Source organism: Montipora capricornis, chromosome 3 (genome assembly GCF_036669925.1).
Source record: "Montipora capricornis isolate CH-2021 chromosome 3, ASM3666992v2, whole genome shotgun sequence".
NCBI classification, from domain to species: Eukaryota; Metazoa; Cnidaria; class Anthozoa; order Scleractinia; family Acroporidae; genus Montipora; species Montipora capricornis.
The window spans coordinates 73148607-73161106 of record NC_090885.1 but is presented as its reverse complement, the minus strand read 5'-3'; the positions used below and the strand labels follow the sequence as shown (position 1 = coordinate 73161106).

At 37.4% G+C, this 12500-nt stretch overlaps 2 protein-coding genes across 4 annotated transcripts in view; one reads left to right on the top strand and one right to left on the bottom strand.

Moving 5' to 3' along the window:
- LOC138044008 (glutaredoxin-3-like) overlaps positions 1-978 on the top strand; it is a 30126-nt gene extending 29148 nt beyond the window's left edge. Inside the window, exon 15 of one of the 2 annotated variants that reach the window (XM_068890587.1) lies at positions 636-978. In XM_068890587.1, coding sequence (XP_068746688.1) covers positions 636-680 — 45 coding nt within the window. In that variant the 3' untranslated portion in view covers positions 681-978. Of the gene's footprint in view, positions 30-635 lie in introns of those variants that run through there. The other variant, XM_068890586.1, reaches the window with a different exon arrangement.
- LOC138044010 (poly(U)-binding-splicing factor PUF60-like) overlaps positions 1-12500 on the bottom strand; it is a 21817-nt gene that overhangs the window by 326 nt on the left and 8991 nt on the right. The window contains exons 4-12 of one of the 2 annotated variants that reach the window (XM_068890588.1): positions 10987-11078; positions 10494-10614; positions 10093-10185; positions 8079-8206; positions 5799-6091; positions 4623-4784; positions 2994-3328; positions 2669-2858; positions 1-2398 (exon numbers count right to left, since the gene is read on the bottom strand). The exon at positions 1-2398 is cut by the window's left edge and continues 326 nt beyond it. In XM_068890588.1, coding sequence (XP_068746689.1) covers positions 2289-2398; positions 2669-2858; positions 2994-3328; positions 4623-4784; positions 5799-6091; positions 8079-8206; positions 10093-10185; positions 10494-10614; positions 10987-11078 — 1524 coding nt within the window. In that variant the 3' untranslated portion in view covers positions 1-2288. The remainder of the gene's footprint in view (positions 2399-2668; positions 2859-2993; positions 3329-4622; positions 4785-5798; positions 6092-8078; positions 8207-10092; positions 10186-10493; positions 10615-10986; positions 11079-12500) is intronic. The other variant, XM_068890590.1, reaches the window with a different exon arrangement.

Genomic DNA, 12500 nt, shown 5'->3' with positions numbered 1-12500 from the left:
ATTCACAAGGTTGCTGGTGGATAGAATAACTGATCCTACAACAGCCAATACTAATTTATTATACATGTAATTAACCTTTTAACTGCCAGTGGCCACTTGTACATGTAGATTTTACTCGTCAATGGGGCCTTGTAGGTCACTCAAAAACAAAGTCATTGACAAGTTACACATGGCAACTCCTCTGATTAACCCTTTCACTCCCAAGATCCAAATTTTAATCCTCCTCACTCACTGCTAGTTATGGGAAAATGACAGCTATTAGCATGCCATACTCTGCCTTTTGATGTTTCAGATGTAATATATCAAACAGGAGGAGTGTTTCATCGGATATCCAAACACCAAAAAGCGAGTTGAAAAACAAGGCCAAAGGCCTTGTTTTTTGACCGATTTCGAGGTTGTTGGAAATCTGATGAAACGCTCTTTAGAGTGTTTGATATTGCTTCTCAAAGGAATCAGTATTTTAAGAGATATTTGGGATCAAAGTTGGCAAAATTTTATGCTAATTAAGACAACATATCCAACCTTCCTTCACGGTAGTAATTTCTTTTGTTTTTGACTTATGAATTATTAATGAGTTTGAGATGTATGTTTAAAGTGTTTTAATAGACTGATAAAATAATTATTTTTGTTTGTAGGAACTGGACCATGAAGGAGAACTTGAAAGCTCCCTTACAGAATAGAATTTTGACACTGCAGAGATTGGATGTGATTGAAAATTTGACTTTTAATAGTGCCCCTGTCTGAAACATGGGGCAGTCAGCGAATTAGCACAATGTGTGAATTCTTATCCTTCGTTTTCCTATTAAAAGTGTCTTATTCAATTTTCAGTAACCCAGATACTTAGTATTTGGGCCATGAAAGAAATTATTATGGTGGTTACCATTTCTAAAAAATTAATTTTCAACATGATTAAAGTTTGTTCTTTAATTCAATAAACATTTTTATGATGTGAATAAAAGGGATTGCTGCAAACTGTTATTAGCATATCTAGTTGATCTGTTTAGCAAAACAACAGAAATGAAGCTGATGTGTAATAATACCTCATTGAACAATGGGAAGTACAACACTATACAGTCAATGAAATAGTGTTTAACAGGAGGTACTACCCTATCCAATAATACACTGTATTCATAAATGGTGGGCAGAATCCTAGCCCTTGTTGTGTGAGCTTGTGTAAGGACCTTAAATTTCCTTTTTTTGACACTGACCCATTTACATACAGAAGTGTTTCAAAAAAGATTTTTCTTAGACAAGAAGCATGGAAATATAATTCAAACAAAAATAGTTCAGTTTGTAAGACGCTTACTGCATTCGCTATCAAGTGAGGTGCAATCAACAATCATAAAAGTGATTTCAGAGAGAAAAGAGAAAAAAAATAAAGAAGTTATTTACCAGGCAAGGGTTGGTCCATATAGCAAAAAAATGTGACCTCAGCCTCGGGAAGCGTATTCAAGACCTTGGTCATAGTTTTTCACTATACGGACCTCCCAGCTGGCAAATAACATATATCTTTATGCTAATGAGGCTAGTGATGATGATTAGAATAACGTCTTGGCCACCATTTATGAACGAACCCCTGCTAACAGTTAAAGTCTAAAATATTGTTTTGTGCCTAATTAGGCCTAAGGTTAGCACTTCTGAAGGGTTTGGGCTTTTTCAACAGGCAGTCTGTATTTTACACTGGAAAACTGGAAGCAGGAAAACTTATCACAAAATGCCATGTCCCTTACGGGCTAATGTATCAGCTACATGACAAGACCACAATCTACAAAACAACTTTGGAGGGAGAATCAAGTTTCCCCTTTCATGGTTTAGTGATTTATTACTTTTTATAAGCGGGATGAATCTGGAACTAAAGGGTACCCCAGGGATCAATATTATGGAGATGTGGTTTTGATGGAGGTCTGCAAAAGTACTGATTACCAAGTAGTGTCTAATAAAGGGTAAACCTTACTGTGTTTAAATGCACAAAGAATGATTATTATTTTGTACATGACAAGTGACAACATCCTCAGCTTTATCATAATTACCAGCCTTTCCATGAAATAAGAAAATACTAGTTTGGTAGGCCAGCAGCTAAACAAAAAACAAGGGGTTGATCTAGATGTTACGAAGTTAAGCTATTTTACATGGCAGAAAACCTGTACAAAAAACACTTACTATGTAGATATGGATAGTAACACAGAAATTTCATCTATGCACTACATTGACAAGTGAGATGACCTGGGAAGATCAAAGTTTTTTCAATATCAACAATGTTGTCACTGTCGATGTTTGAATAGTAATTATTATCCAGACAAATCTCCTCCACTGAACTTGTTTTCATCGTATGGTTCTGCTTTGATGACACGCCCGCCAAACCATCGCCCATTAAGTGCATTAAATGCCTTCTCTGCTTCTGTAAGAAAAAAATCAATGCCTATAATGTACAGTGTAATGCACAGGTGAGAAAATTCAATTTGCCCCCTGTAAGGTGCATGCATGTCGTCCAGAAAATTGAATACCCTTCCCTCATCCAAACTACACATATTTTTATTATAAACTTTGTTGTGGCTATTATTGATTGCATTGTCAATAATACTGCATGCCACACTGCTTTCAAGTAATGCAATGACCACCAAAGAAAAGCCTTGCATACACTGTTCAAACAATCATAAGGCCTTATTACCTGCTGGTTGAGAAAATTCGACAAATATTTTGACGATAACGTCTGCATCCTCTTCTTCACCCTGCTTCTCATTGTAGATGACAACTCTGTTAACTATGCCAAATTTGCTACATTCGTCCGTAACCTCGTGCTCAAGGTCTTCATCCAAATCCTCCACTCCCACCATGTTACGAAGTACCATCACTTTAGACTGAAAGACAAAACCAGTGATTCTCATTGATTACCTTGTTAGCTGGAAGATCTTGTTGAATGCATATATTAAACTATTAATTTTTCTACCGGCAATACATAATGCAGGCACACTCACCCACCAGAGACAACTTACCTCGCTTTTGCGAGACAGTTTCTGCATGACCATATATCTTGCATTGCTGCCAGATATTGACATGTTCTCTTCATGACTGATGCTGCTTTCTGCAATCTTTTTCTGTGTTTCTTCCTCTATCTTTGCACGGACCTCAGCCTGCTGTGCAGCAATGACTTGTGCCGATTGTTGCTGCTGTAGTTGCTGCTGTTGTAATTGTTGTTGCTGTAATTGCTGTTGCTGAAGTTGTTGCTGTTGAAGTTGTAACTGCTGAACTGCAGCAGGCTGAACTGGTACTCCTGTGGTTGTCACCACAGGTGTAGCAGAAATAGGTGCCACTACTGCTGTTGGTGTTCCTAAGGAATAAGAAAGATTTATTTAGCATATGACAATGCTTACCTCAAGTAAAAGAAATTGAGATGCATGTATGTTACAGGATTTGCACTACTCCTGGAATTTTAAAAATTTCTCCCAGGGCCCTGGAAAACTCCTTGAAAATTCAATTTGGGCATCAACTGTCACAGTTGGAGATCCAGTTTGTCTCTTCAATTCCACGTAGAAACTGTCTTTAAATTACGGCAAACATGTTTGAACATCTCCCTTTCCCTTGACAGCATTTATACCACTAAGGTAAACTAGATATTATTATTATTATTATTATTATTATTATTATTATTATTATTATTCAGGGGTTTAAATAAGCACCAAAAGGCGACGAAAAGCGTTGGCTACTTTTTCCCTTAAATTGAATTAATTGAAGGATTCCTTCAAACCTAAAGTAAAACTCATTTTTCATGGACTTGAATGTACTTTTTTTTAACCTCAATTTCAAAACAATTATCAGATTAATTTTGATACTGCCATCTTTGAGCTACAGTGAACGGCTAACTTTATCCTGCATTTTTGCCTAGACCAACCGTCACATTTTTTACGTAATTTAATTACATTTAGTTACATCCGCAAACACACCAAGACCTTTTATAAAAACAGGTTGTTATTGAGTTATCGTTGCATCAAGACTTGTTTTCCACTAAAACAGTAAAGTTTAGTTTCGTTAGTTAAGCCTTTCGGTTCGATCAGATTAAAATGACATATTCTTATTGTTTGACAGAACTGATTTCTCACGTTGACCGAACAAAATTATTGCAGTTTTTCTAGACAAACAGAAATGTTTCAATTCACGCTTGAAAAAACGCGCAAACAAGTTTGCTGTTCACTGCAGCTTGAAATTGGAAGTAATGATTACATGAAGTTGTTGAAATGTCATGTAACGTTTAAATTGTTAATTTTCCTTTTGAAATGGTTTTCCAAATCTTTCTTCGCTGGAAATTATTAATTATAATTGCACACTCAGTGTCACTGTTGATTTAAAATCTTCCTTTATATTTTATACTCAATTTGGTGCAGAGAACACTGGAAATCGCATTTCAGATCGAAGTTCCAGATTTCAAATTTTTCTGGGAGAGCATGCCTCCCTAGACGAAGGGGGCTAACGGCCCTTGTTGATACAGTCGGCTACTCGACTTAAACCAGTTGCCTGCTTCAAATTGTATTGAAACCCCTGATTATCATCATAATCATCATCATCATCAATATTGCTGTATTGTTATTATTATTTACAATATTTACAGTACGTTTATCTAAGTTTACCTGCCAACAATGCCGTGGATGTCATGATGGGCTGTGCAGCAATACTGGTCGACATAACACCAGGTGCCAAAGTTCCTGCAGCCATAGTTGGTAAAGCAACCAGACCAGCTGTACCCACGAGAGATGTAATGACAGTGCTGCCAGCAATAGTGATAGCTGGAACTAAAAGAAAAGATGCAGTACATACATGCATACTATGGACCAGTCCCAAGGGCTTAAACCAGGCGATACACGTCAACTCATCAGTGTGTCAAGTTTTGCCTACCCTTTTAATTGAAAACAAGCAAGGCTGAAAAGGCTTATTAGCATTAAAACAAAAGAATGTTGTATTTGGCAGTCATTATGGAAGAGGTCTCTACACTACCCAAAGAAAAAGGTAGGGACAAAGCCCATAAATGATTCAATCAAGACAGAGCTTTCACTATGATTTTAAGTTGGCAAGTTAACCAAATTAGTGAACAGGGAAACCAGTGGCAAAGAAGCCAGCAGCTAAAGGGAGGGGGGGAGGGGATGTTCTGCACAAGAGTAGATGGGGGTAGTATTAAGGAGGCTCAAACCATGCAAGTCAACAGTTTCAACAACCTGTACGGTTTGGAAGGATTGAATCTACCCAACTGTTACATAGTTACGGTGTCATATGAAACAATAATTGCTCATTGATGTAACCTGATAGGTCACCATGGCAACAAAGGAGTCATCTAAAAATACCCTGATATTTGTCTTTAATGGTTATCACATTGACCTCCATTTTTTTATTTCTGGAAAAGTGGTTCACAGGGTCACATCAAATTATCTGCAAAGTTAAAAAAAATTCTGTGGAGCAGATTAATAGCCACCTGCTGGTAACATTTTAAGGTGGCTCTGAATCTACTGCAGATATTTTTTTTAACCTTTGCAGAGAGTTAATTACTGATGTTAAGTACTAAGTTCCAGAAATAAAAATTGAGGTCATTTTTAAGATACCAGTGTTAAGACAAAAAAAAAAAAGGGCTCTTTTGTTGCCATGGTAACCAACTATGTAACGTCAATTAGTTCATTTTGTTAAGAAAATTTAATTATTGCTTTTAACATTGCAGTTTTGTGAAACAGTGCTGTATAGTTCATCCTTCTAACAAGAAATTACCTCAAAATTGTTGAAATTGGTGTGAGCCACCTTAAGTTACTGTATGTTCTTACATGTACTTGGCAAGCCCTGTTCTTGTGCTTGTATCTTGGCCGAAACTGCAGCAGCAGCCATTGCTGCAGCAGGTGGCAGTGCCCCATTACTGCCTTGTGCTGATGCTGGTGGTGTAATGGCTCGCCCAACTCTCAAGTACTGCCCTCCAAGATCAAATAAGTTCATAGAGGCAATTGCATCAGTTGCTGATTGCTGGTTTTCATATTCGAGGAAACCATAGCCCTTGTGCTTTCCTGGCATAGTGTCTGGGGCAAGAGTACAACTTTTCACCCTACCAAAGGCTTCAAATACACTGTAGAAAAGAAAGAGGACATCATCAAGTGTGCATTTCCATGCAATATAGGAGATTAAGAAAAAATGTACCTCTTTACAGGGCTCGAAATTAACGAAAAAATCCAGTCGCAATTTGCAACAAGATACGAAAATTTAGTCGCAATTTCGCAAATATTAGTCGCAAAATCGCCGCATTGCATTGTGTTGTGAGCGGTTAAGCAAAAAATATGAGCCCGCAATACTTGTGTGTAAAGAAACCGCTAAAAATGGCAAATGATTGAAGGAATGGAGCTGTGCACGTAACATCGCAGCTAAATTACTCAACAATTACGCTATCTTCAGAGAAATTTCACAGCGAGAAACAAAATAATTTTGTTATTTTTTTTATTTTAGCAAAAGTAGCAGCAAAGTGGCAACTGCTAACCCTTTTGTTTCGAAAGAGCGAAGGTGACAACAAGTCGCAAATTTGCGACTTCTCCAGATATTTTAGTCGCAAAGGGTAAAATTTAGTCGCAAATGCGACTGTATTGGTCGCAATTTCGAGCCCTGCTTTATGTTGCTGGTGGAGAGTGGTCAGTTTGTAAGTACATGTACAGTAGTTCTTATTCTTAACACGAATGTTGCTCTGTGTTAGGCAGCATGCAGAGTTCTTTCCCCCTTCCTGGTTTCCTTTTAAATCTCTCTCTCAGAGAGCACAAACAGGACATAGCCTATTTGCAAGCTAGCAGCTACCATGGCAAGTTTCAAATTGAAAACTAACAACTGAACAGAATCAAGGTTCAGGGGAATACAGTGTACATATATAGTTTGCATTTTCTCGTTTAAAACAAGCTGTAAAGTACAGAGATCCCCAGAACTTTGCCTCTTTTTCTTCTTTTCTTTCACAGCTTAACCCTTTGACTCCCAGGCCGGCCTGAACCAGCCATACAGTACTGTGCAAGAGTAAGTTGACAGTCCCTTGAAGCTCGACCTGTGAAACTTGATTCTCAATCCTCAATTCTCGAGAATTCCGCAGATCGAGACTAGAGTCCAGTTTCCTGACGTTTGAGGTTTTTCAAGAAAATTTTGAGACTCTCGAGTAGAGAAAACAAAGGAATTTTTTGCGTGAGTAAATTTCCATGAGTCTCTTCAGGTCTCTTTTACGGGTTTTATCTTACTGTATGTTTCAGTCATTTTTCGCGTTCGTCAGAAACTCTGGCGAGGCATGTAAATTTTCTGTGTTCAATTCCTTTTGAATTATTTTGCATACTTTTGAAAAAATCTATCAGCCACTTTGTGCCAGCGTTGTTGATTTCAACTTGAATACTTAATTAGCCCTCTGCCGTGTATGGTAGCAAGGAGTCTTCACTACCAGTAAACTCTCTAATTCAGAATACTCAATGCATCTGAACTTAGTTGACAGCACAAGAAACAGTTGGAGATAAATTAAAAGGGTCTTCACAAAATTTAATTTTTTTGTATTGCACAGTATACACCGCTTTCTGTTTACCGAAGATCGTTCTCAGTGTTATTAAAGTGTTTCTAGAAATTTTCAGCATCTGATTTAGGGCTGTTTATCAATAGTTATAAACACTGAAGTCACGAAAACATGAGCAGTGATAAAAAAAATATGTGATTGTGAAATATAATTCAATACTTATGTCTGTAAATGAGGAGGTCAAAAGTTTTTGTCTAACACTATTGTTTTACTTTCGCTCACCTCGAAATCTCTGCTTGAGATCCTTGAAAAAAATTTTGAGGGTCTCAAAACTTACTTGTCATTGGGGAACCCTGGGGACACAATGGGTTCATCATTCACTGAAAATGTCCCAATTAAAACACTTTGACTCCCAAGCAGGCCTGACCCGGCCATACGTAGTATTTTACTCTGTTGCCAGACTATTTACTCGTCAATCAGGAACCCCTGGGAGTCAATGGGTTAAACAAGTCTGTTGTTGATAGGGCTAATAATATATTGCTTCCACATTTTCAAAAAAGAGCTATCAGTTTTAAAAATAGAAAAGTACCTTTTGATATCATCTTCAGCTAAGTCAGGGTGAACTGAAGCCACATAAATTCTTGCATACTTCTTTGCTTCTTGTTCAAACTGTTCAATTAATGGTGCTGCCTGAGGAACATTACTTGGACGCCCAACCTAGAATCCACCAGAAACAAACAAGCTTGGTCAACAACTGTGATTTTGAAAACACCACTGGACACATAACTACGGTGCTTTTAAAGGGACATCTACTACTTCTCTCCTATTTCGTAAGACACAAGTGTCTGTGCTCTCCTTTTTTAAATCTTGATTTTGTCCGCCGCCTACTTTTTTTCTTGGTCGCTCACTTTCTTCTTTCTGCCGCTCACTTTTTTTTTTTCGCTGCTCACTTTTTTTTCTGCCGCTCACTTTTTTTTCCGCCGCTCACCTTTTTTTCCTGACGCTCATTTTAATTTTTTTATTTGCCGCTCACTTTTTTTTGAACAGCCGTTAAAAAATGGAGACCAGCGGGGAAAAAAGGGTGTCTTGAAAACAAAGACCCTTAAGACCCTAAAACTCGAAAACGAAGAAAGTAACCCAAAACCCTCAATTTAGCGCACCCTAGGCCTAACTAGGCCTAAAGTTGGTTTTTAGGCCTAGGGGTAGCCAAATTGAGGATTTTGGGTTACTTTCTTCGTTTTCGAGTCTTAGAGTCTTGGGGTTCTTTGTTTTCAAGACGCCCGAAAAAAAGTGAACAACAAAAAAAAGTGGGCAGCGAAAAAATAAATTAGAGTGAGCGGTGAAAGAAAAAGTCAGCTGCAGGAAAAAAATGAGCGGACAAAATCAAGATTAAAAAAAGAAAGAAGAGACACTTGTCTCTTACGAAAAAAGAGAGAAGAAATAGATGTCCCTTTAAAAGCACCGTAATAACAAAGTGTGAAACTTCAGACATTAAATATAATTATAATCAGCAAGGTGTAAATTTCTGAGACCTTTAAAATTTTCAGTGTAGGGAGTTATCAACACAGTAAAGTGTCAACCTTTCCTTTCCTCATTTCATTCCCTTGCTTTGTCAAAAGTGTTTGAGATGTTTGAAAAATTGATTAGTACCCTTTTTCTCTTTAAGCAATTAGTGTGTTAGTTACTATGTGAGAGAGGCTAGTTCAATGTTGAGGGTCAAAGCTATTTACAAGGTTCCTGAAAAAAAAAAACTCAGTCTGGCTCTCCAAACAGTTTTATCTTTAGTGATTCCAACCAACTGGACTAAGTCACATACCATCACATATATTATCAACTGAGCCAAAGGCCCAAATGTTTTGAGGTTTCGAGAAAATGGTACCTTTTATTTCTGGTTTGACAGACAGAGTCCACTGTTTTGTTGCATTCAATAATTATTTATTTTCTCAATAATTCAGCACAAATAAGAGGGGAAAGTCCAGGCTTAAAATTCAACACAGGACCAATTGATGCACCCAGCCCTTCCATTTCATGGACAACAATAGTCAATAGAGAGAGTAAGCATCACATTTACGGAAAACAGTAAACATAGAACTAAAATTGTATTTTGCCAAAAATGGAAGAAACTTGTTTGATATGAACTCATTTCTTACAAAATGTACGTGTTAGCAGCAGGTAACAAGTAACATCTCCAAAGAGAGAGACGAGTTAGAAGACGATAATTTTTATGCTTTTCATATCAAGCAGCAGCGGCCCACCATTTTGCATTTCACGTAAATGCAATGCTTAATCTTTCTAATATGAATGACCTTTAACCCCTCCCCAACTGAGAGTGAAACATAGAATTTACTCAAACACCAGACGATTTTACTCGAATGGCTCAAAATAGTTTTACTTCATTCACTGTGTCTAATGCCAGATGTTACATGTACTTGTCAATGCGGGCAGCTTCAGGGACGAATGTGTCAACAACACCTACACTGTACATGTAGGTCCAGTCAAAAACAAGGCTGTTAACAAGTATGGCTTACTGATAAGGAACATCTTGGCATGGAAGAACTTTAAAGTCAAAAAGGGATATCTCACATCAAAAACTTAAAACTTACCTTAATGTTTCTTCCACCAAGAAGGACACCGTTCATTTGTTCCAAAGCAAGTTGTGCTGCCTCTGGTAAATCATACTCTACAAAAGCAAAGCCCTGAAAAAGCAAGGAAAATACTGTGCCTTAAGTACATACACTGTACCCAAGGACTCTAATTTCAACCTTCAACCAACAGTTTCATTTTTTACTACCCCTGTGATGTTCAAGTGATGGTTGACATACAGTTAAACACAGGCAGTGACAAAGTGGATCATAAGAAGCCCGTCACAAGACTAGATTACCCTACAAAGATTGACGAAACAATTCAATGGAATTTGAACTTCGGCATTTGTGAGTTAACAAAAGCCGCATGATTAATGTACACGTAAAGAACTTAACAAAAGTCTTGTAAGAGTAGACCCCACCTTGTGTTTCATGGTCAGAGGATCCCATGACAAGTCAATTTTCTTTATGGGACCAAAAGGAATAAATGCTTGTCGAACATGCTCCTCGCGCAACTCAAAGTTGATGCTTCCAACATAGACCCTGTGCAATCAAAGCAACAAAACTTTAAATACGGTATGTATGATAATTAATCTTTTTCCTCTGTTTACTGTCTGACCCCAGATGATTTTACTACTTGTCAATGGGGAGCCTGCCTTCAACACTTGATATTATGATGGTTACAGTTTGTCTTCCACTGACAGGGATCATAGGTAATAAAGAGCTAATGTTGCAAATTATCATTACCAATGGCCATTATCAAAACACTACACTTCATCCCTTCAACCCTTTGATGTCCAAACCAGCCGGCCCCTGGGAGTCAATGGGTCAATTCAACCTACACAAAAACAATTTTACAGAAAACTGAGCAATAACAGAGCAAATAGTTATTATTGATTTCATGTTGCACAGTACCTGCACATAAGGGCTAAGGCCCTCTGTCTCTGAGCGGCAGTTTGTAATGCTGACATCTGTTGCTGTTGAAGAGCTTGTTGTTTGGCCAGCACCTATGTACAGGAACAAACATGACAACCCATTAAAGTGCCCCTGTGACCAAAAATCAATTCATATTTTTCTTTGGATTTCAAAACTATGTTAACAAAACACTAAGTGACCCACGTTTTAAGCCTTGATTTCAAAAAGACACCTCTTTATTTTAACTGGAATTTTCCTATTTAATGGTCCGCCATTACGAACATTATGTTCTTGAGAGAGCTGGATCAAGGAGAAAATGACGCCAAAGGCTCACTAGTTTAAGAATGCAATATGTGTATATGTTGTAGTTCAATTTGCACTTTGGTACAATTTGTTTTTGTACCAGTACAGAATATATTGAACTGGTACAATTTTTAATTTCATAGTATAGTTTGTTGTTACATGTAACTTACACTATTAATTTATTTTTTGGAGCACTTGTCTGCCATGAATAAGCTTTAGTTCTACTGTGGTTACATGTAGTTTTCATTTACAATCATCCCTTGTTACTTTTTATAAATCTGAGCCTAGGGTTAGTGTTAGGGTAAGGAAAGACAGTGTTAGGGTTCCAGTTATGGAATGGGTACATGTCACTGGGTTAGGGTTAGGGTTAGGGAACATTTAGGGTGACAGCTGATTGCCAGTGAGCTTCAATTTCAAACACATAGCCACTTTTGTCTTTATTTTTCGGCTGCTCATCAGTGTAGGACTTCTGTGTGAATAAACTTGCTTTTTTCTCTGATACTGTCTCTGCATTGGCATTATTTGTAACTAGTGATTATCTTATGGTAGTCATTTTGTGATTTACTGTAAAGTACTTATTAATAAATGATTTTACAATAAAGTGACAATTGTTCATAATGTTGTCATATTGTTGTCTTTTTGTAGATAATCATGATGTGTTGTTTTTTGTGAAGAATAAACATTAAAATTATTTGGAGTACTATTTCTATGAAAATCCAGTAGCTTTTTTACAGGCTGCTGTGAAAGATATTTCCGTTGAATAGTTTAATTGCACAGTAGTGGCTGAACAGGGATATAATCGTGAAGGAGAAATCAGAGTGTTTATTTTCCCATACTGAGTGACTATTTGCACAAAACCGCTTTGTTCAATTGAGGTTATTTTTCCCAGTAACATGTTGGGGTGCAGCGGGCTTGTTTTGTTCACTTTGTCAATTTTTACTGCCACCATATCAGCTACTTTGAAGTTGGGCTGTTTTTTCTCTTGCTTTCTCTTTGTTTGGTTTACCATGGCTGCGTTGTATTTTGTTTAGTTTTCTATTATTTTTTGTCGTTTTCTTGGTTGGTCTTCATCATGTTGTGGTTGTGAACTTTTTTCATTGCTTTCTTCAGAAATGTTTTCTTCTTGTTCCGATTGGCTTTCTTTGCTCTGTTGATTTAGCTTTTCCCTGTGAGGTTTTATTCCGTAGACAGCTTCGTAAGGGGAGACTTTG